Source organism: Manis javanica, chromosome 8 (assembly GCF_040802235.1).
Source record: "Manis javanica isolate MJ-LG chromosome 8, MJ_LKY, whole genome shotgun sequence".
NCBI classification, from domain to species: Eukaryota; Metazoa; Chordata; class Mammalia; order Pholidota; family Manidae; genus Manis; species Manis javanica.
Genome location: NC_133163.1, coordinates 100,340,019 through 100,361,023, shown reverse-complemented (window position 1 = coordinate 100,361,023; position 21,005 = coordinate 100,340,019). Strand labels below are relative to the sequence as shown.

General features: G+C 37.3%; 1 protein-coding gene across 10 annotated transcripts in view; it reads left to right on the top strand.

The window, feature by feature from the left end:
- Nucleotides 1–21,005, top strand: part of GABPB1 (GA binding protein transcription factor subunit beta 1) — an 87,553-nt gene that overhangs the window by 40,529 nt on the left and 26,019 nt on the right. For 6 of the 10 annotated variants that reach the window (XM_073211845.1, XM_037021053.2, XM_037021046.2 and 3 more), the window contains 3 exons: nucleotides 365–559; nucleotides 14,225–14,372; nucleotides 14,718–14,831. In XM_073211845.1, coding sequence (XP_073067946.1) covers nucleotides 365–559; nucleotides 14,225–14,372; nucleotides 14,718–14,831 — 457 coding nt within the window. The remainder of the gene's footprint in view (nucleotides 1–364; nucleotides 560–14,224; nucleotides 14,373–14,717; nucleotides 14,832–21,005) is intronic. The other 4 variants (XM_037021056.2, XM_037021055.2, XM_037021052.2 and 1 more) reach the window with 1 other exon arrangement.

Genomic DNA, 21,005 nt, shown 5'->3' with positions numbered 1-21,005 from the left:
CATTTTTGTGTAAATAAGGATCTAGAATTAAGGAGTTTTTGGAGGAATCCTCATAGTTTTCCTTCACTTCTTATGGATGCTCATGCTCATTGTAGCTTCATGTTCACTGTAGCTGGGTGACTGAAAAAAATAATTGCTGCACTCCTAAGACATTAGAAAGTAATTAGGCAAGTCAGCACGATAGAAAACTGATGAACTGACAGATGCATGATGATTCTTAGAACATATAGATTATTCAACACAAAAAAATTAAGAGTTGATCATGTTAATAGTAAATTCTTGCTTCGTAACAGCGATATTTTCATATCCGCAATTCTTTGTATTTCATATTTCTGAAATCTCTTATTTTGAAATATTTTTGTAGCATGGTGCTGATGTCAATGCAAAGGACATGTTAAAGATGACAGCTCTACATTGGGCCACAGAACATAATCATCAAGAGGTGGTGGAACTTTTAATTAAATATGGTGCTGATGTACACACACAAAGTAAATTTTGTAAAACTGCATTTGACATTTCTATAGACAATGGGAACGAAGACTTAGCAGAGATATTACAGGTAACTTTTGGTTTTTAATTTAAGAAAATAAACAGTGATCTCTGTGTTGTGGATGATTTGAACTATTTAGCTTGTAGCTTTCATTTTTATCTTGATTATTGTGGACAGGCCTTTTCCTTTTTCACTTCCTCTTTGTTCATCACTGTTCATTTTCTGGATTGTAAGACCATAGTCTGCATGTAACATTAGAAGATTAGATAAGGTGGTTACTTTCTGTGTTTTAAGTTCCTATATCCCCCTTCTAGACATTTTACTCTGTTAATTATTTTTATTTGGATGTTTGCATATTTCGATACTATATGGTTTTTGAAAGTCTGTTGTACTAAATTTTTTGTTTTTTTGGTGTCATTAATATACAATTACATGAGTGACATTATGGTTACTAGACTCCCCCCATCATCAAGTCCCCCCCCAACATACCCCATTACAGTCATTGTCCATCAGTGTAGTAAGATGCTGTAGAATTACTACTTGTCTTCTCTGTGTTGTACAGCCCTCTCTGTGCCCCCCACCTGCTACATTAAGTCTGCTAATCATAATGCCCCTTCCCCCCCTTATCCCTCCCTTCCCACCCATCCTCCCAGAACCTTTCCCTTTGATAACTGTTAGTCCATTCTTGGGTTCTGTGAGTCTGCTGCTGTTTTGCTCCTTCAGTTTTTTCTTTGTTCTTATACTCCACATATGAGTGAAATCATTTGATACTTGTCTTTCTCCGCCTGGCTCATTTCACTGAGCATAATACCCTCTAGCACCATCCGTGTTGTTGCAAATGGTAGGATTTGTTTTCTTCTTATGGCTGAATGATATTCCATTGTGTATATGTACCACATCTTCTTTATCCATTCATCTACTGATGGACACTTAGATTGCATCCATTTCTTGGCTATTGTAAATAGTGCTGCAATAAACAAAGGGGTGCATATGTCTTTTTCAAACTGGGCTGCTGCATTCTTGGGGTAAATTCCTAGGAGTGGAATTCCTGGGTCAAACGGTATATCAATTTTTAGTTTTTTGAGGAACCTCCATACTGTTTTCCACAATGGTTGAACTAATTTACATTCCCACAACAGTGTAGGAGGGTTCCCCTTTCTCTGCATCCTCACCAACACTTGTTGTTGTTTGTCTTTTGGATGGTAGCCATCCTTACTGGTGTGAGGTGATATCTCATGTTTTTAATTTGCATTTCTCTGATGATTAGCAATGTGAGCATCTTTTCATGTGCCTGTTGCCATCTGAATTTCTGCTTTGGAGAAGTGTCTTTTCAGATCCTCTGCCCATTTTTTAATCAGGTTATTTGCTTTTTGTTTGTTGAGGTGCGTGAGCTCTTTGGATGTTAATCCTTTATTGGATATGTCATTAATGAATACATTCTCCCATACTGTAGGATGTCTTTTTGTTCTATTAATGATGTCCTTTGCTGTACAGAAGCTTTTCAGCTTGATATAGTCCCACTTGTTCATCTTTGCTTTTGTTTCCCTTGCCTGGGGCGATATGTTCATGAAGAAGTTGCTCATGTTTATGTCCAATAGATTTTTGCCTATGTTTTTCTCTAAGAGTTTTATGGTTTCATGACTTACATTCAGGTCTTTGATCCATTTCGAATTTACTTTTGTGTATGGGGTTAGACAGTGATCCAGTTTCATTCTCTTATATGCAGCTGTCCAGTTTTGCCAACACCAGCTTTTGAAGAGGCTGTCATTTCCCCATTGTATGTCCGTGGCTCCTTTATCGTATATTAATTGACCATATATGTTTTGGTTAATATCTGGACTCTCTAGTCTGTTCCACTGGTCTGTGGCTCTGTTCTTGTGCCAGTACCAAATTATCTTGATTACTGTGGCTTTGTAGTAGAGCTTGAAGTTGGAAAGTGAAATCCTCGCTGCTCTATTCTTCCTTCTCAGGATTGCTTTGGCTATTCAGGGTCTTTTGTGCTTCCATATGAATTTTAGAACTATTTGTTCCAGTTCACTGAAGAATGCTGTTGATAGTTTGATAGGCATTGCATTGAATCTGTAGATTGCGTTAGGTAGGATGGCCATTTTGACAATATTCTTTCTAGACAAGAGCATGGGATGAATTTCCACTTGTTAGTGACCTCTTTAATTTATCTTAGGAGTGTCTTGTAGTTTCCAGAATAGAGGTCTTTTGCTTCCTTGGTTAGGTTTATTCCTAGGTATTTTATTCTTTTTGATGCAATTGTGAATGGAATTGTTTTCCTGATTTCTCTTTCTGCTAGCTCATTGTTAGTGTATAGGAATGCAACAGATTTCTGTGTATTAATTTTGTATCCTGCAACTTTGCTAAATTCAGACATTAGTTCTGATAGTTTTGGAGTGGAGTCTTTAGGGTTTTTTTTGTTGTTGTTGTTGTTATCATGAATCTACAATTACGTGAAGAACAATATGTTTACTAGGCTCCCCGTTTCACCAAGTCCCCCCCACGCTCCCTATTACAGTCACTGTCCATCAGCGTAGTAAGATGCTGTAGAATCACTGCTTGTCTTCACTGTGTTGAACAGCCCTCCCCATGCCCCCCCTACATTATACATGCCAATCGTAATGCCCCCTTTCTTTTTCCCCACCTTTATCCCTCCCTTCTCTCCCATTCTCCCCAGTTGCCTTCCCTTTGGTAACTGTTAGTCCATTCTTAGGTTCTGTGATTCTGCTGCTGTTTTGTTCCTTCAGTTTTTCTTTGTTCTTATACTCCACATATGACTGAAATCATTTGGTATTTGTCTTTCTCTGCCTGGCTTATTTCACTGAGCATAATACCCTCTAACTCCATCCATGTTGTTGCATATAGTAGGATTTGTTTTCTTCTTATGGCTGAATAATAATCCATTGTGTATATGTACCACATCTTCTTTATCCATTCATCTACTTATGGACACTTAGATTGCTTCCATATCTTGGCTATTGTAAATAGTGCTGCGGTAAACATATGGGTGCATCTGTCTTTTTCAAATTGGGCTGCTGCATTCTTAGGGTAAATTCCTAGAAGTGGAATTCCTGGGTCAAATGGTATGTCTATTTTGAGCTTTTTGAGGAACCTCCATACTGCTTTCCGCAATGGTTGAACTAATTTACATTCCCACCAACAGTGTAGGAGGGTTCCCCTTTCTCTACAACCTCGCCAACATTTGTTGTTGTTTGTCTTTTGGATGGAAGCCATCCTTACTGGTGTGAGGTGATATCTCATTGTGGTTTTAATTTGCATTTCACTGATAACTAGCAATGTGGAGCATCTTTTCACATGTCGGTTGGCCATCTGAATTTCTTCTTTGGAGAACTGTCTGTTCAGCTCCTCTGCCCATTTTTTAATTGGATTATTTGCTTTTTGTTTGTTGAGGTGCATGAACTCTTTATATATTTTGGATGTCAAGCCTTTATCGAATCTGTCATTTATGAATATATTCTCCTGTACTGTAGGGTACCTTTTTGTTTTATTAATGGTGTCCTTTGCTGTATAGAAGCTTTTCACCTTGATGTAGTCCCACTTGTTAATTTTTGCTTTTGTTTCCCTTGCCCGGGGAGATATATTCATGAAGAAGTCACTCTTGTTTATGTCCAAGAGATTTTTGCCTATGTTTTTTCTAAGAGTTTTATGGTTTCATGACTTACATTCAGGTCTTTGATCCATTTTGAATTTTCTTTTGTGTATGGCGTTAGGCCGTGATCCAGTTTCATTCTCTTACATGTAGCTGTCCAGTTTGCCAGCACCATCTGTTGAAGAGACTCTCATTTCCCCATTGTATGTCCATGGCTCCTTTATCAAATATTAATTGACCATATATGTTTGGGTAAATGTCTGGAGTCTCTAATCTGTACTACTGGTCTGTGGCTCTGTTCTTGTGCCATTACCAAATTGTCTTGATTACTGTGGCTTTGTAGTAGAGCTTGAAGTTGGGGAGCGAGATCTCACCCACTTTATTCTTCCTTCCTAGGATTGCTTTGGCTATTCAGGGTCTTTGGTGTTTCCATATAAATTTTTGAACTGTTCCAGTTCGTTGAAGAATGCTGTTGGTAATTTGATAGGGATTGCATCAAATCTGTATGTTGCTTTGGGCAGGATGGCCATTTTGACGACATTAATTCTTCCTAGCCAAGAGCATGGGATGAGTTTCCATTTGTTAGTGTCCTCTTTAATTTCTCTTAAGAGTGTCTTTTAGTTTTCAGGGTATAGGTCTTTCACTTCTTTGGTTACGTTTATTCCTAGGTATTTTATTCATTTTGATGCAGTTGTGAATGGAATTGTTTTACTGATTTCTCTTTCTATTGGTTCATTGTTAGTGTATAGGAAAGCCACAAATTTCTGTGTTGATTTTGTATCCTGCAACTTTGCTGTTTTCTGATATCAGTTCTAGTAGTTTTGGAGTGGAGTCTTTAGGGTTTTTTATGTACAATATCATGTCATCTGCAAATAGTGACAGATTAACTTCTTCTTTACCAATTTGGATTCTTTGTATTTCTTTGTTTTGCCTAATTGCTGTGGCTAGGACCTCCAGTACTATGTTAAATCACAGTGGAGAGAGTGGGCATCCCTGTCTTGTTCCCCATCTCAGAGGAAAAGGTTTCAGCTTTTCACTGTTCAGTATAATGTTAGCTGTGGGTTTATCATATATGGCCTTTATTATATAGAGGTACTTGCCCTCTATGGCCATTTTGTTGAGAGTTTTTATCATGAATGGATGTTGAATTTTGTCAAATGCTTTTCCAGCATCTATGGAGATGATCATGTGATTTTTTTCCTTCTTTTTGTTGATGTGGTGGATGATGTTGATGGATTTTCAAATGTTGTACCATCCTTGCATCCCTGGGATGAATCCCACTTGGTTGTAGTGTATGATCCTTTTGATGTATTTTTGAATTTGGTTTGCTAATATTTTGTTGAGTATTTTTGCATCTACATTCATCAGGGATATTGGTCTGTAATTTTCTTTTTTGGTGGGGTCTTTGCCTGGTTTTTTTATTTGAGTGATGTTGGCTTCATAGAATGAGTTTGGGAGTATTCCCTCCTCTTCTATTTTTTGGAACACTTTAAGGAGAATGGGTATTATGTCTTCTCTGTATGTCTGATAAAATTCTGAGGTAAATCATTCTGGCCCTGGGGGTTTAGTTCTTGGGTAGTTTTTTGATTACTGCTTCAATTTCTTTGCTCGTAATTAGTTTTTTTTAAATTTTGTGTTTCTTCCTTGGTCAGTCTTAGAAGGTTGTATTTTTCTAGGAAGTTGTCCATTTCTTTTAGGTTTTCCAGCTTGTTAGTATATAGGTTTTCTTAGTATTCTCTAGTAATGCTTTTTATTTCTGTGGGGTCTGTTGTGGTTTTTCCTTTCTCGTTTCTGATTCTGTTGATGTGTGTTGATCCTCTTTTTCTCCTAATAATTTTGGCTAGAGGTTTATTTATTTTGTTTATTTTCTTTAAGAACCAGCTCTTGGTTTCATTGATTTTTTCTATTGTTTTATTCTTCTCAATTTTGTTTATTTCTTCTCTGATCTTTATTATGTCCCTCCTTCTGCCGACTAGGCCTCATTTGTTCTTCTTTTTCCAATATCAATAATTGTGATGTTAGACTATTCATTTGGGGTTGTTCTTCCTTTTTTAAATATGCCTGGATTGCTATATGCTTTCCTCTTAAGACTGCTTTTGCTGTGTGCCACAGAAGTTGCGGCTTTGTGTTGTTGTCATTTGTTTCCATATATTCCTTGATGTCTATTTTAATTTGTTCGTTGATCCATTGATTATTTAGGAGCATGTTGTTAAGCCTCCATGTGTTTGTGAGCCTTTTTGTTTTCTTTGTACAATTTATTTCTAGTTTTATACCTTTGTGGTCTGTAAAATTGGTTGGTAGCATTTCAATCTTTTGGAATTTACTGAGGCTCTTTTTGTGGCCTAGTATGTGATCTATTCTGGAGAATGTTCATGTGCACTTGAGAAGAATATGTATCCTGTTGCTTTTGGATCTAGAGTTGTATAGATGTGTATTAGGTCCATCTGTTCTAGTGTGTTGTTCAGTGCCTCTGTGTCCTTACTCATTTTCTGTCTGGTGGATCTATCCTTTGGAGTGAGTGGCGTGTTGAAGTCTCCTAAAATGAATGCATTGCATTCTATTTCCTCCTTTAGTTCTGTTAGTATTTGTTTCACATATGCTGGTGCTCCTGTGTTGGGTGCATATATATTTATAATGGTTATATCCTCTTGTTGGACTGAGCCCTTTATCGTTATGTAATGTCCTTCTTTATCTCTTGTTACTTTCTTTGTTTTGAAGTCTATTTTGTCTGATACTAGTACTGCAACACCTGCTTTTTTCTCCCTGTTGTTTGCATGAAATATCTTTTTCTATCCCTTGACTTTTAGTCTGTGCATGTCTTTGGGTTTGAGGTGAGTCTCTTGTAAGCAGCATATAGATGGGTCTTGCTTTTTTATCCATTCTATTACTCTGTGTCTTTTGATTGGTGCATTCAGTCCATTTACATTTAGGGTGACTCTTGAAAGATATGTACTTATTGCCATTGCAGGCTTTAGATTTGTGGTTACCAAAGGTTCAAGGTTAGCTCTTTTAGTATCTTACTGTCTAACTTAATTCACTTATTGAGCTGTTATAAACACGGTTGGGTGATTCTTTATTTCTCTACCTTCTTATTCCTCCTCCTCCATTCTTTATTTGTTGGTTGTTTTATTCTGTGCTCTTTTGTGTTTCCATTAACTGCTTCTGTGGGTAGTTGATTTTATTTTTTGTCTTTAGTTAGTATTTGGTTGGTCTGCTTTCTTTGCTGTGATTTTATTTTGTCTGGTGATATCTATTTAGTCTTAGGAGTGCTCCCATCTAGAGCAATCCCTCTAAAATACCCCATAGAGGTGGTTTGTGGGAGTCAAATTCCCTCAACTTTTGCTTGTCTGGGAATTGTTTAATCCCTCCTTCATATTTAAATGATAATTGTGCTGAATACAGTATTCTTGGTTCAAGGCCCTTCTGTTTCATTGCATTAAATTTTTCATGCCATTCTCTTCTGGCCTGTAAGGTTTCTGTTGAGAAGTCTGATGATAGCCTGATGGGTTATCCTTTGTAGGTGACCTTTTTCTCTCTCTGGCTGCCTTTAATACTCTGTTCTTGTCCTTGATCTTTGCCATTTTAATTATTATGTGTCTTGGTGTTGTCCTCCTTGGGTCCCTTCTGTTGGGAGTTCTGTGTACTTCTGTGGTCTGATCGACTATTTTCTCCCCCAGTTTGGGGAAGTTTTCAGCAATTATTTCTTCAAATACACTTTCTATCCCTTTTTCTCTCTCTTCTTCTTCTGGTACCCCTGTAATGCAGATATTGTTCTGTTTGGCTTGGTCACACAGTTCTCTTAATATTGTTTCATTCCTGAAGATCCTTTCATCTCTCTCTGCATCAGCTTCTCTGTGTTCCTGTTCTCTGATTTCTATTCCATTAATGGCCTCTTGCACCTCATCCAGTCTGCTCTTAAGTCCTTCTAGAGATAGTTTCATTTCTGTAATCTCCCTCGAGACTTCATCCTTTAGCTGTTGTGTATTTCTCTGAAGATCCGTCAGCATGGTTATGATGTTTATTTTGAATTATTTTTCAGGGAGATTGGTTAGGTCTGTCTCCCCAGATTCTTTCTTAGGGGAGGATGTCTGGGTTAGTCTGGTCTGTATCAAATTCTTCTTTTTAAACGCTATAGAGGTACTGGTGCAGAGCTGGCACATGTGTCGGCTGGGAGAACATCCCTTCTTGCTGGTTTGTGGCCTTCCTCTCTTGGGAGAACAGCCACCCCTAGAGGCTTGTGTTGGGCAGCTGCATGCTGATGCAGTGTCTGATTCTTGCCTGGCCGCTGTGTAAGAAGGTCTTCCTGATTGCTGTGGGTGTGGCCTCTGCCGCTATGGTGGAGTTGCACCAGAGGGGAACAGGTGGGAGGCTGTTTATTACCATGAGGGGCCTCTGAGCTGCACTGTGGCCCAGGGGGTTGAGGCGCCCGGAGTTTCCCGGGAATCCCAGTTAATGGGCTGATTGTGCCGGGGCGCTTCCATCCAGCTGTGAGGCCCCCTGTCCCTTTAAAACTTTCAAAAAGATTTGCTTTTCTTTGTCCCAGGGATGCTGGCTGTGGGGACCCGCTCACAGGTCTTACTGTCCCGTTTCCCTAGCATCCAGCACCCATGCACTGTGTGTCTGCACTCTGAGTGCAGATGACTAGGGCTGGCTATTTAGCAGTCCTGGGCTCCCTCTCCCTCCCCTCTCCGATTCCTCTCCTCCCACTGGGAGCTGCGGTGAGGGGCGCTCAGGTCCCACTGGGCCGCAGCTTCTATCTTACCCCCTTCACGAGGCACTGGGTTCTTGCAGGTATGGATGTAGTGTGGCTGTTGTCCTGTGTCTTCTGGTCTCTCTTTTAGGAATAGTTGTATTTGTTGTATTTTCAAAAATGTATATGGTTTTGGGAGGAGATTTCCGCTGCTCTACTCATGCCGCCATCTTGGCTCCTCCTCCTGTCTTTAGGGTTTTCTATGTACAATATCATGTCATCTGCAAACAGGGACAGTGACTTCTTCCTTGCCCATCTGGATGCCTTTTATTTCTTTGTATTGTCTGATTGCTGTGGCTCAGACCCTCCAGTACTATGTTGAGTAACAGTGGGAAGAGTGGGCATCCCTGTCTTGTTCCCCATCTCAGAGGAAAAGCTTTCAGTTTCTTGCTGTTAAATATGATGTTGGCTATGGGTTTGTCATATATGGCCTTTATTATGTTGAGGTACTTGCCCTCTATACCCATTTTGTTAACAGTTTTTATCATGAATGGATGTTGAATTTTGTTGAATTCTTTTTCAGCATCTATGGAGATGATCATGTGGTTTTGGTCCTTCTTTTTGTTGATGTGGTGGATGATGTTGATGGATTTTCAAATGTATCGTCCTTGCATCCCTGAGATGAATTCCAGTTGATCATGGTGTATGATCCTCTTGATGTATTTTTGAATTCGGTTTGCTAATGTTCATCAGGTATATTGGTCTGTAATTTTCTTTTTTAGTGGTGTCTTTGCCTGGTTTTGGTACTAGAGTGATGCTGGCTTCATAGAATGAGTTTGGAAGTATTCCCTCCTCTTCTATTTTTTGGAAAACTTTAAGGAGAATCGGTATTATGTCTTCTTTATATGTCTGGTAAAATTCAGCAGTGAATCCATCTGGACCAGCAGTTTTGTTCTTGAGTAGTTTTTTGATTACCAATTCAATTTCATTGCTGGTAATTGGTCTGTTTAGATTTTCTGTTTCTTCCTGGGTAGTCTTAGAAGGTTGTATTTTTCTAGGAAGTTGTCCATTTCTTCTAGGTTTTCCAGCTTGTTAGCATATAGATTTTCATAGTATTCCCTAATAATTCTTTGTATTTCTGTGGTGTCCATAGTGATTTTTCCTTTCTCATTTCTGATTCTGTTTATGTGTGTAGATTCTCTTTTTCTCTCAATAAGTCTGGCATGGGGTTTATCTATTTTATTTGTTTTCTCAAAGAACCAGCTTTTGGTTTCATTGATTTTTTTAAATTTTATTTTATTCTTCTCAGTTTTATTTATTTCTTCTCTGATCTTTATTATGTCCCTCTTTCTACTGACTTTGGGCCTCATTTTTTCTTCTTTTCCAATTTCAATAATTGTGACATTAGACTATTCATTTGGGATTGTTGTTCCTTCTTTAAATATGCCTGGATTGGTATATACTTTCCTCTTAAGACTGCTTTCGTTGCGTCCCACAGAAGTTGGGGCTTTGTGTTGTTGTTGTCATTTGTTTCCATATATTGCTTGATCTCTGTTTTAATTTGGTCATTGATCCATTGAGTATTTAGGAGCATGTTGTTAAGCCTCCATGTGTTTGTGAACCTTTTTGTTTTCTTTGTACAATTTATTTCTAGTTTTGTAGCTTTGTTATCTAAGAAGTTGGTTGGTAGAATTTCAGTCTTTTTTGAATTTACTGAGACTCTTTTTATGGCCTAGTATGTGGTCTATTCTGGAGAATGTTCCATGTGCACTTGAGAAGAATGTGTATCCTGCTGCTTTTGGGTGGAGAGTTCTGTAGATGTCTGTTCGGTCCATATGTTTAGTGTGTTGTTCAGTGCCTTTCTGTTCTTACTTATTTTCTGTCTGGTTGATCTGTCCTTTGGAGTGAGTGTTGTGTTGAAGTCTTCCAAAATGAATGCATTGCATTGTATTTCCTCCTTTAATTCTTTTTCTTTATTTCTTTTTTTTTTAAGGAGATCAATGTACAGGCTTTTATTTAGAGATAAAGTGAAAGGACAGAGCTCTGAGGTCACACTAGGTGGGGACAAGAGATTCCCTCCTTTAATTCTATTAGTATTTGTTTCACATATGTTGATGCTCCTGTATTGGGTGCATATATATTTATAATTGTTATATCCTTGTGTTGTACTGCCCCCTTCATCATTATGTAATGTCCTTCTTTATCACTTGTTGCTTTCTTTGTTTTGAAGTCTATTTTGGCTGATACTAATACTACAACACCTGCTTTTTTGTCCCCGTTGTTTGCATGAAATCATCTTTTTCCATCCTTTCACTTTTAATCTGTGCATGTCTTTGAGTTTGAGGTGAGTCTCTTGTAAGCAGCATATAGATGGGTCTTGCTTTTTTATCCATTCTATTACTCTGTGTCTTTTGATTGGTGCATTCAGTCCATTTACATTTAGGGTGATTATTGAAAGATATGTACTTGTTGCCATTGGAGGCTTTGGATTCGTGGTTACCAAAGGTTCAGTGTTAGCTTCTCTACTATCTAACTATCCAACTTAACCCTCTTATTAAGCTATTATAAACAGAGTCTGATGATTCTTTACTTCTCTCCCTTCTTATTCTTCCTCCTCTATTCTTTGTATGTTAGGTGTTTTATTCTGTACTCCTTTGTTTCCTTTGACTGTTTTTGTGGATAGTTGATTTTATTTTTTGCCTTTAGTTAGTATTTGGTCGGTCTGCTTTCTTTGGTGTGATTTTGTTTTCTCTGGTGATGTCTATTTAGCTTTAGGAGTGCTTCCATCTAGAGCACTCCCTTTAAAATATCCTGTAGAGGTGGTTTGTGGGAGGCAAATTCCCTCAACTTTTGCTTGTCTGGGAATTGTTTAATCCCTCCTTCATTTTTAAATGATAATCGTGCTGGATATAGTATTCTTAGTTCAAGGCCCTTCTGTTTCATTGCATTAAATATATCATGCCATTCTCTTCTGGCCTGTAAGGTTTCTGTTGAGAAGTCTGATGATAGCGTGATCGGTTTTCCTTTGTAGGTGACCTTTTTTCTGTCTCTGGCTGCCTTTAGTACTCTGTCCTTGTCCTTGATCTTTGCCATTTTTATTATTATGTGTCTTGGTGCTGTCCTCTTTAGGTCCCTTGTGTTGGGAGATCTGTGGGCTTCCATGGTCTGAGAGACTATTTCCTCCCCCATGTTTGGGGAAGTTTTCAGCAATTATTTCTTCAAAGACACTTTCCATCCCTTTTTCTCTTTTGGCACCCCAAAATGCAAATATTGTTCCATTTGCATTGGTCACACATTCCTCTTAATATTCTTTCATTCCTGGAGATCCTTTTATCTCTCTGTGTGTCAGCTTCTCTCTATTCCTGTTCTCTGAGTTCTATTTCATTAACAGTCTCTTGCACCTCATCCAGTCTGCTCCTAAGTCCTTCCAAAGATTGTTCCATTTCTGTAATCTCCTTCCTGACTTCATCCCTTAGCTCTTGCATATATCTCTGCAGGTCCATCAGCATGGTTATGACATTTATTTTGCATTCTTTTTCAGGAAGATTGGTTGTGTATCTCCCCAGGCCCTCTCTCTGGGGTTGTGTGAGTGAGTCTTGACTGGACCAGATTCTTCTGCCTTTTCATAGCGATAGAGGTGGTCATAGGCAGGTGGCATGTGTGTCAGCTGAGAGAACAACGTCCCTTCCTGCTTGCTGGTCGCCTTGCCCTTCTTCGCTGCCTGTGTCAGCTACCTGCACACAAGGAGCAGACTCTGGGACAATCTCCTGAGCTGCCGTGGGTGGGCCACCCTTGGGCTATCCTAGAGTACTGTGGGGAGTCACAGCCATGCCAGGTGTGTTCTCCTGCAAGTACTGCGTCCCTTTGTGCCCTCCGGGCCTTACTCTGTTCCGAGCAGCTTTGCACTGGCGGCAGCCTCTGGGTCTGTCATGGTTAGCTGCACACTAGGAGGAGATCTGTGTGGTTGCTGTGGGCAGGGCCTCTTTCCAGCTGCTCCGCAGATGTGGTGGGTCAGGTTTTTTGCCCGTACCTCCAGCCAGGGGTAACGAATGGCAGGCTGTTTGTCGCTGTGAGGGGCTTCAGGGCTCCTTTACCCCCTAGGGGGTTAGGGGGCCTAAAATTCCTCAAGATTCCCAGCCTGCTGGGCTGAGTGTGCTGAGATGATTTTGTTCATTTGTTGAGCCCTTGTCCCTTTAAGACTTTTAAAAAGCGCCCGCTTTTCTTTTGTCCCAGTGGAGCTGGGTGTGTGGACCTGCTTGCAGAATCTGTCTCGGACCCTATCCTTCCGTTTCTCTAATATCCAGCACACCATGCAATATGTGTCTGTGCTCCCGGTGCAGATTACTAGGGCTCGTTATTTAGCAGTCCTGTGCTTCCACTCCTTCCCCACTCCAACTCCTTCCTCCCGTCAATGAGCTGGGTTTGGGGGAGTGCTCGGGTCCTGCTGGGTCACGGCTTTGTATCTTACCCACTTTGTGAGATGCTGAGTTCTCGCAGGTGTACATGCAGCCCGGCTGTTTTACTGTATCCTCTGGTCTCTCTTTTAGGAATAGTTGTATTTGTTGTGTTTTCAAAAATATGTATGGTTTTGGGAGCAGATTTCTGCCGCAATACTTACGCCACCATCTTGAGCTGGAATCCTAAAGTATTTTTTTTAGCAACCATAATAATGTCCCCTGAGTGAGTGAGATGGTCTATCATTATCATTGGTTTCTTTTATTTTTCACCATCCTGAGTGAAATCTGTTTGTGGGAATAACTACGTATGGCTTTTGGGCAAGTTTTTCTAATCACCAACATTGCTTCTCTTTTCTTCAGCTAGACCTCATTGATGTAAATTATCTTCTTTACTTTCTGCCTCTTCTGGCCTTTTTGTTCTCCTTACCAGTAGAACTATTGTTCTCTAAACCATCTGACTCTACTGAACTTCAGCTAGTTATTTAGAAGATCTTATATGTTTCAGGAATATGGATTTTGCCATGCCTCTTCCAATTCTCTTACTCCTAGGAGTGCAGTTTGGAATTAAGGTTTCAGATTAAGAACAATTAGTTGGGAAGGCCATTCTTTATATAGGTAGTGTTATATACTGCTGAATATAATAGAGGAAATAATTTGATTTATATAATTTAATATCTATAGCCAGAGAGCAAGAGAATATCTTTCAACTGTGTTCTATAAAATACCCTTTCAGATACTCATTTGTTATTTCATGGGATTTTGCTGCTTTACCTAGTAAGGGAACTTAAGATAAAAATTCATACCTATGGTTTACTACTATACTCTGTATAGAATGTAAACAAAAATTTCCATTTGTATTACATGATTCTTCTTAAATTACAGAATGTTCCTTTCTGTTTGTACTATATTGAGAGTCTGTGCTATAAGTCGTGGTTGTAATTCTGAAAACATTGTGGTGATTTGTCCCCTAGATTGCCATGCAGAACCAAATCAACACAAACCCAGAGAGTCCCGACACTGTGACGATACATGCTGCGACACCACAGTTTATCATTGGACCTGGAGGGGTGGTAAACCTAACAGGTCTGGTATCTTCAGAAAATTCATCCAAGGCAACAGGTATTGAGATGCATATAGGATAGCTGCTGGGATTTTATGCTTTAGTAGGTATTCATCCTTTTAAGCAAGGACTGTTGAAGACTGAGGGTAAGATTATTTCAGCTACCTTGGTTTTCTTTGTTATAGTTGGCTAAAAACAAATTTTTACAAGACAAAATCTACAGAAAGGTGATATTGCAAAATGTAGTGCAATATTATCTTTCAAAAACTAATGCTATCCAGCTTGTTTTTCACAAAACTAGTATTCAAGCTTCGTTTGAGTTGAATGAAGTATAATAGAATATCAGAAAAATGCATTAGATTGAGCTCCTTAAAAATGTGTATCTTATCTCTTTTCTCATATAGATGAAACGGGTGTATCTGCTGTTCAGTTTGGAAACTCCTCCACATCAGTATTAGCTACATTAGCTGCCTTAGCAGAAGCATCTGCTCCATTGTCCAATTCTTCAGAAACTCCAGGTTAGAAAAACAAGTTGAATGTGTATTTTAAAAGTCGGGAGATTCCAGTATTTACAAAGGTCAGAAATGTAATATAAAAGGCTAATAAAGTGGATAGGGTTGAGGTTATGGCCACCTGAGGAGAATGGGGTGGGGCAGAGGGGTATCTGCTACTCAGCTACAGCTGGTTATAGTCATATGCTCAGTGTTGCCAGATTCTGTTTTTTAATGAGAAGCTGAAAATCTGGGTTTTAAAAGAATATTGAATTAATTGCCCCTTGGCAGTTAATTAAAATTTAGTTAAAATTTAAAAACAAACGTGTTGTTCACAGAAGAAGTGTTGGTGTATCCTCTTTGGCTTCTGTTTTTCTAGTCTCTGACTTTTTTTATAAATAAAGTAGATGAATGTATATGAACTTTCTCTCTTTTTTGTAACTTTTAATTTTTGTCAGTTCTACTAGAATGACGTAAAATCTTAATGACTGACAGAACTAGGAAGTAGCATACTAACACCACCATTACAGGATGACCTGATGTTAAATGATGACAAACAGTGTCTATCAAAAGCTGGTTTAGACAAGGTCTACCTTTGTAGTTCCAAAATAGTTCCTGTTATAATTATTATATAGGTAAAAAATATGTTTAATTAGGTACTTTTAAAAACACAAAATTATTATTACTGTAGTTTAAGCCATTATATTTGGATCAATGCTTATAAAAGTATGGTTTGTTGTCATTCTTTAAATTAGTATTTTTTTAAGTGTGGATAATAATAATAATTCATTGAATGCTTACTGTGTGTGCAATGTACTGTGGTAAATGTTTTAGCTGTAATCTCCTTTAATCACCTTCAAGAAGCTTGAAGAAGGTAGATATTACCAGATTTGATTTTTTAAGGTCCTTCTTATTGACAGAAGTATTTTTGTCAAGGAAGGGATGGCTTTCCTACCTCTCTTCCTCTCTCTCTCTCTCTCTAGTATGATAATAAACATTTATCCATTCCGTAGCTCCTTTAACATCATAATCAATGTTTGAATCTAGCCTGTGGATGTGGGGTCTTAGGATTATTCTGAGTCACTTTTGGCTGTCAGCAGTGATGTGCACCATCATGTTGATATGCAGTTTTTATAACCTATGCCTGCGTCTCTTTAGTGTTTTGTAATTGCATAAGCATTTCAAAGAAAATTAATTTCTTCAGTGGTTTCTATTCAGTTAAATTTGTAAAATTTTTGTCTTTAATTACAAAGTATATATCTTTGAAGATTAAAAAACTTTTCTTGAAAGTAAGCTGGAAGTTTTAACATTTAGGCGTTTGAATGCATGAATTGGTCGTATCAACTTCTCTTTCACCTATGAAAATGTTACTTATGGTCCAGTCTGAGAGAATTAGTAATTTTGGTTGATTTTCATTGCATGTGACTTAGTCTTCCATGAGCACAGTAATTTTTCATTTAATGCTATATCATAGTGGAATCTTTTCAAAGATATCTTAAGAACTTGAATTAAGTTAAAGTTCAGGTGAGTACATTGCCACCAGAATAAATAACTCAGTCAGGGTACATAAGCAAAGATATATCTTCTCACAGCTCAATTTGTGCATGCGCAGGCTAATTATTTCTCTGTCTCAGCTGTCTGGTTTCTTTTAACATCAGTTGCCAGGCTCATCCTGATTTTAGAAATGTCTATATTTATTTTTCCAAGGACATCATAGCATCTGGGAAATAAAGTATTACTCCCATTTTATATATGATGAAACTGAGGTTAGTGGAGGCTAAACAATTTTTCCCGAAAGAAGGTTTGTGCTCAAGGCTCAAGTTCTTATTGAATCTCAAGTTGTAGGTCTGTGACCACTATAATACACTGTCTTCTCTATTCTTCAGGTGATCAGTCAACTGGTCTCTTGTAAAATGTTTATAATTTGGCTGGTGATAAGAATAAGTATTTGTGTAATTACCATTTTGTCTTAAATCAAACAAAAGCATCACAGTTCCTACTTTTACTCCTAAGGTGCATCTGTTGAAGCAGTCTGTTGAAATAAGTGTTCTGCTCATCTTTTGACATTTTAAAGTGACTGAAGACCAAAATATAGCCATTAGTACACTAATTGGTACTGCTCCTGTTGTTTTTTTTTTACCAGCTAAATGGTACAATAAACACATCTCTTAGATAACAAATAATCAGAATGTAATAGCAGATAGACTGCATTTGAAATGGAGACTGGCTGACAGATGGTAGTCCATTTGGGAAGGTATTTGTAATAGTTTAGGACAGTATACCATTTCACTTGGAAACTATGGCTTACAGTAGTGCCTTCATGATTACATGACCGTCTTTGTTTGACATATGAAACAAATCTTAATGTTAGTCCAATGGGAACCTCATAAAGGAAATCAGCCTAATGCTTTCATTGTGAAATCAGATGTTTCTTGATGTAACAAGGAAATATAACTACAAATTGTTAATGTTTGATGATTAGACTATTTCATTTGAATTGCTTCCTTACTAGCATTTTTTCATGTAAATACTTAGTTTTATTCCTCATGAATCTTAATTTTTCCAAGTATTTAACTTGTTTGATTAAAGTTTTAAATCTCCATGCATAGTTTTATTGACTCTTTATATCTTTAACAGAAGTATAGAAAAGTAGTTTGGTAAGTCCCAATATACCCTGAAGAGTTTGTGGCTAATGGGATCCCTGGTTTTGTTGGGAATTAATTTATTTCAGTTCCTGAGCACATGGGCTTATGCTAATGTGCATAGATGAATTAATAATCATTAGTTTTATCTGAATCCAGACCATGCCAAAAAAATATGATGTAACAGTTGATATTAGCCATAAATTTAATTTGGCATAATGAATTATAGAAAAATAATGGTAAATATTTATTGGGGTCTCACTATGTTCTTGTTACTGTGCTAAGTGCTTTACCTGCGTCATCTCATTTTGTTCTCACAGTCGTCATCTACAAAGCTATCATTGACCAAGGTTTGTTTTTCAGCTTTGAAGTTTCACAAATGTTTTCTTATGATATCATGAGTTGATGTAAGGGACTGACTTAGAAAGTGACTAAGAAGGTGATAAATAAATCAAAATGCTAAGTTACTTATTTTTAAGGGAGGATACAACTCATTTTAGAGATGAATCACTGAAGAAATTTATAACTTTTGAAAGCATACACAGATAATTTTCAAAATACTTATTTAAACTATGCTTCAGAATATTGGAGTGGATTAACTCAGGAGAAATATCAGTCAGCTCAAACATTAATATAATGATTGTTATTCTCTTCTATATTATTAAAACAAACTAATAGAAATTTTGCTTGGAAATAGTTGGGAATTAGCTTGTTACTTTATGTACCCAATGATTCAAAGGTTGTATTCCTTTAAATATTCTACTAATTTGAATTATTAATTAATTTGAGGTAATATGATAATGGAAACAAGAGCAGGGTCCTTAAATTTCATGTGAATCAGAATCACCTTCCTAACAATTCATTTGTCCCAAATCTATCCTGGTAGATTCTGATTCATTAAGTTTGAGGTGGGGCTCTGACATCTGTATTTTTAACATGCCCTCACACTTGACTCTGACAACACAATAAAGTTTAAGAATTTGATCCAAATTTTAAAAGATCTCTTACTATTCCTCAATTGAGTACAGTTAATAGTAAATATCCAAAGGTTAACAGTGTACTAAAGTAAATATTTGTTTGAAAAATACACATTAAAATTTTTTTTCATATGCAATATAGTATTAATTTAACTATTTATGGAGTGAATAGGTGAATGTCTAGTAAGGAAAAGATGTGGGAGAGAGGAATTACTTTCTTAGTAATTTTAATAGTTAAATATACCTGAATGCCTGCTACTTAATCTTGTCAAGAGTTGAATAATTAAGGAGCAGGCTTAAAGTAATTAGGATATAATTAAAATAAAAATGTGACACTGATTATCAAGACCAGATTTCTCATATTGAGATGAGAAGAACATTATCATGTTGAACACTTTAAAAGCAAAACATAGTAACTACTGCCAACAATGTATAGACCCAGTAGGGTTTACTTACCTTTAATTTATGTGCCTCTTTAAGTTTTCCTTATTTATATATACTGTTTTCTAACATGTGATTTTTGCTAAAACGGATGAGAAAAATTTTGTGGATTATGGAAATTCTTATGAAATTGTATTTCTAACAGATGATGCTGATCAATGAGCATTGACAAAATTGTGGTTTAAAGAAAATTAATATTACTGTCTATAAAAAATGTTTGAGGGAACTAAGTGGATGATTATCTACTTAAATTAAGGTAATATTTGTCTTTTTACTCTAAGTTAAGTAGATGTCTTCCATATTTGCTGGAAGTTCCCGTCATTAGGCTTGATAATTTGAGGAATTAGACTTTGCTTTTGACTGGTATTTCATCTTCTTGTACCAAGTTTGTAGTTGAATTTGCAGTCTAGTTTTGGCTCCTTTTTTCTCTTTGGTCTTTGAGTTCTTTTGCTTTATTTGATTTGTCACAATAATTACCCAGCCACATAGGAGATTTAACAGCAGAAAGTAATGTACAAGTTCTATGTGTTCAGGCATAATTGAACATTTCATTTGACTGGCAAGATTTGCAGACGTTCCATTAAAATATACTTCATTATTTTTTCTCCTGTGCTCTCATTTAATTAATTTTGGAAAAAGCAAGCATCTTTCTGAAACCTACATATTTGAAATGTTTTCATAGTATATTTTCCGGTGCATGAACCTTAAAGGGATTAAACTGTGACTGATTTCTTTATTTTTTAAGGTACCTGAGCATATATTCTGTGCTGTTTTATGCCTGCTATGTACAGAAACAAAAATTTGAGCTACCCATGAATCACTGCTTCCCACTGCCATTTCTTACCTTATTTCTTCCTGAGCCATTGAACTTTACAAATGCCTGCAGGTTTTACACACCAAGGAGGTTTTATTTCCTTTCAAGGTTTTAAGCTTTGAGCTTAGATGTCTCTGTTTCAGAAGAAGAATGACCAGGCAGCTCTTTTGGAGCCAGCTTAGCTTCGATTTTTCTAAAGAATTGTCCACCTTGAAGTTTAGTATTCCAGTCTAGGGAATGTAGGAGTGAGCCTAAAGCCAGGGGAGAGGCCCAGGGGGAGAGTTACAGTAGCAGGAACATACAATCTTGTTAAAGAAATGAGAAAGAAACATGAAAAAAGTTGAAGAGTAGATTAAAAATGCTTAAAAATTATCATGTAAGAGATATGTAAAGAAATTTTTTTTTTCAAGCCACTAGCATCCTTTAATGTACACTTGTCAGTCATTCATTGCTATGCAAACACATAAGTAGCCATTTGATAGAAACAGTATACAGCCAGGGTGGGGAATTCTGATGTTTGGGATTTTTTTTTTTTTACTTTTTTTTTTTTTTTTTGAGAGGGCATCTCTCTCATATTTATTGATCAAATGGTTGTTAACAACAATAAAATTCTGTATAGGGGGGTCAATGCTCAATGCACACTCATTAATCCATCTCAAGCCTAGTACTCTTCAGTCTCCAATCTTCTGAAGCATAGCAAACAAGTTCTTACATGGTGAACGAATTCTTACATAGTGAATAAGTTCTTACATGGTGAACACTACAAGGGCATTCATCACAGAACCTTTCGGTTTTGATCACGCATTATGAACTATAAACAATCAGGTCAAATATGAATATTCGTTTGATTTTTATACTTGATTTATATGTGGATCCCACATTTCTCCCTTTATTATTATTATTATTTTTTATTTTTAATAAACTGCTGAAGTGGTAGGTAGATGCAAGATAAAGGTAGAAAACATAGTTTAGTGTTCTAAGAGAGCAATTGTAGATGATCAGGTGTGTGCCTGTAGACTATGTGTTAATCCAAGCTAGACAAGGGCAATAAAACATCCATCCATGCAGAAGCTTTCTCTCAACACGGGGGGGTGAGGTTCTAAGCTTCACCACTGCTGTTCCCCAATTTCTCACCTGATGGCCCCCCTGCGACTGTGCCTGTCTTAGGTTGTTCCTCCCTTGAGGAATCTTACCCGTCTCTGGCTAACCAGTCATCTTCCGGGGCCATACAGGGAGATGTAAAGTTGGTAAGTGAGAGAGAAGCCATATTGTTTGCAAAGGTTAGCTTTTTACTTCTTTGCAGATTTATACCCTGTGGCTTCTATGC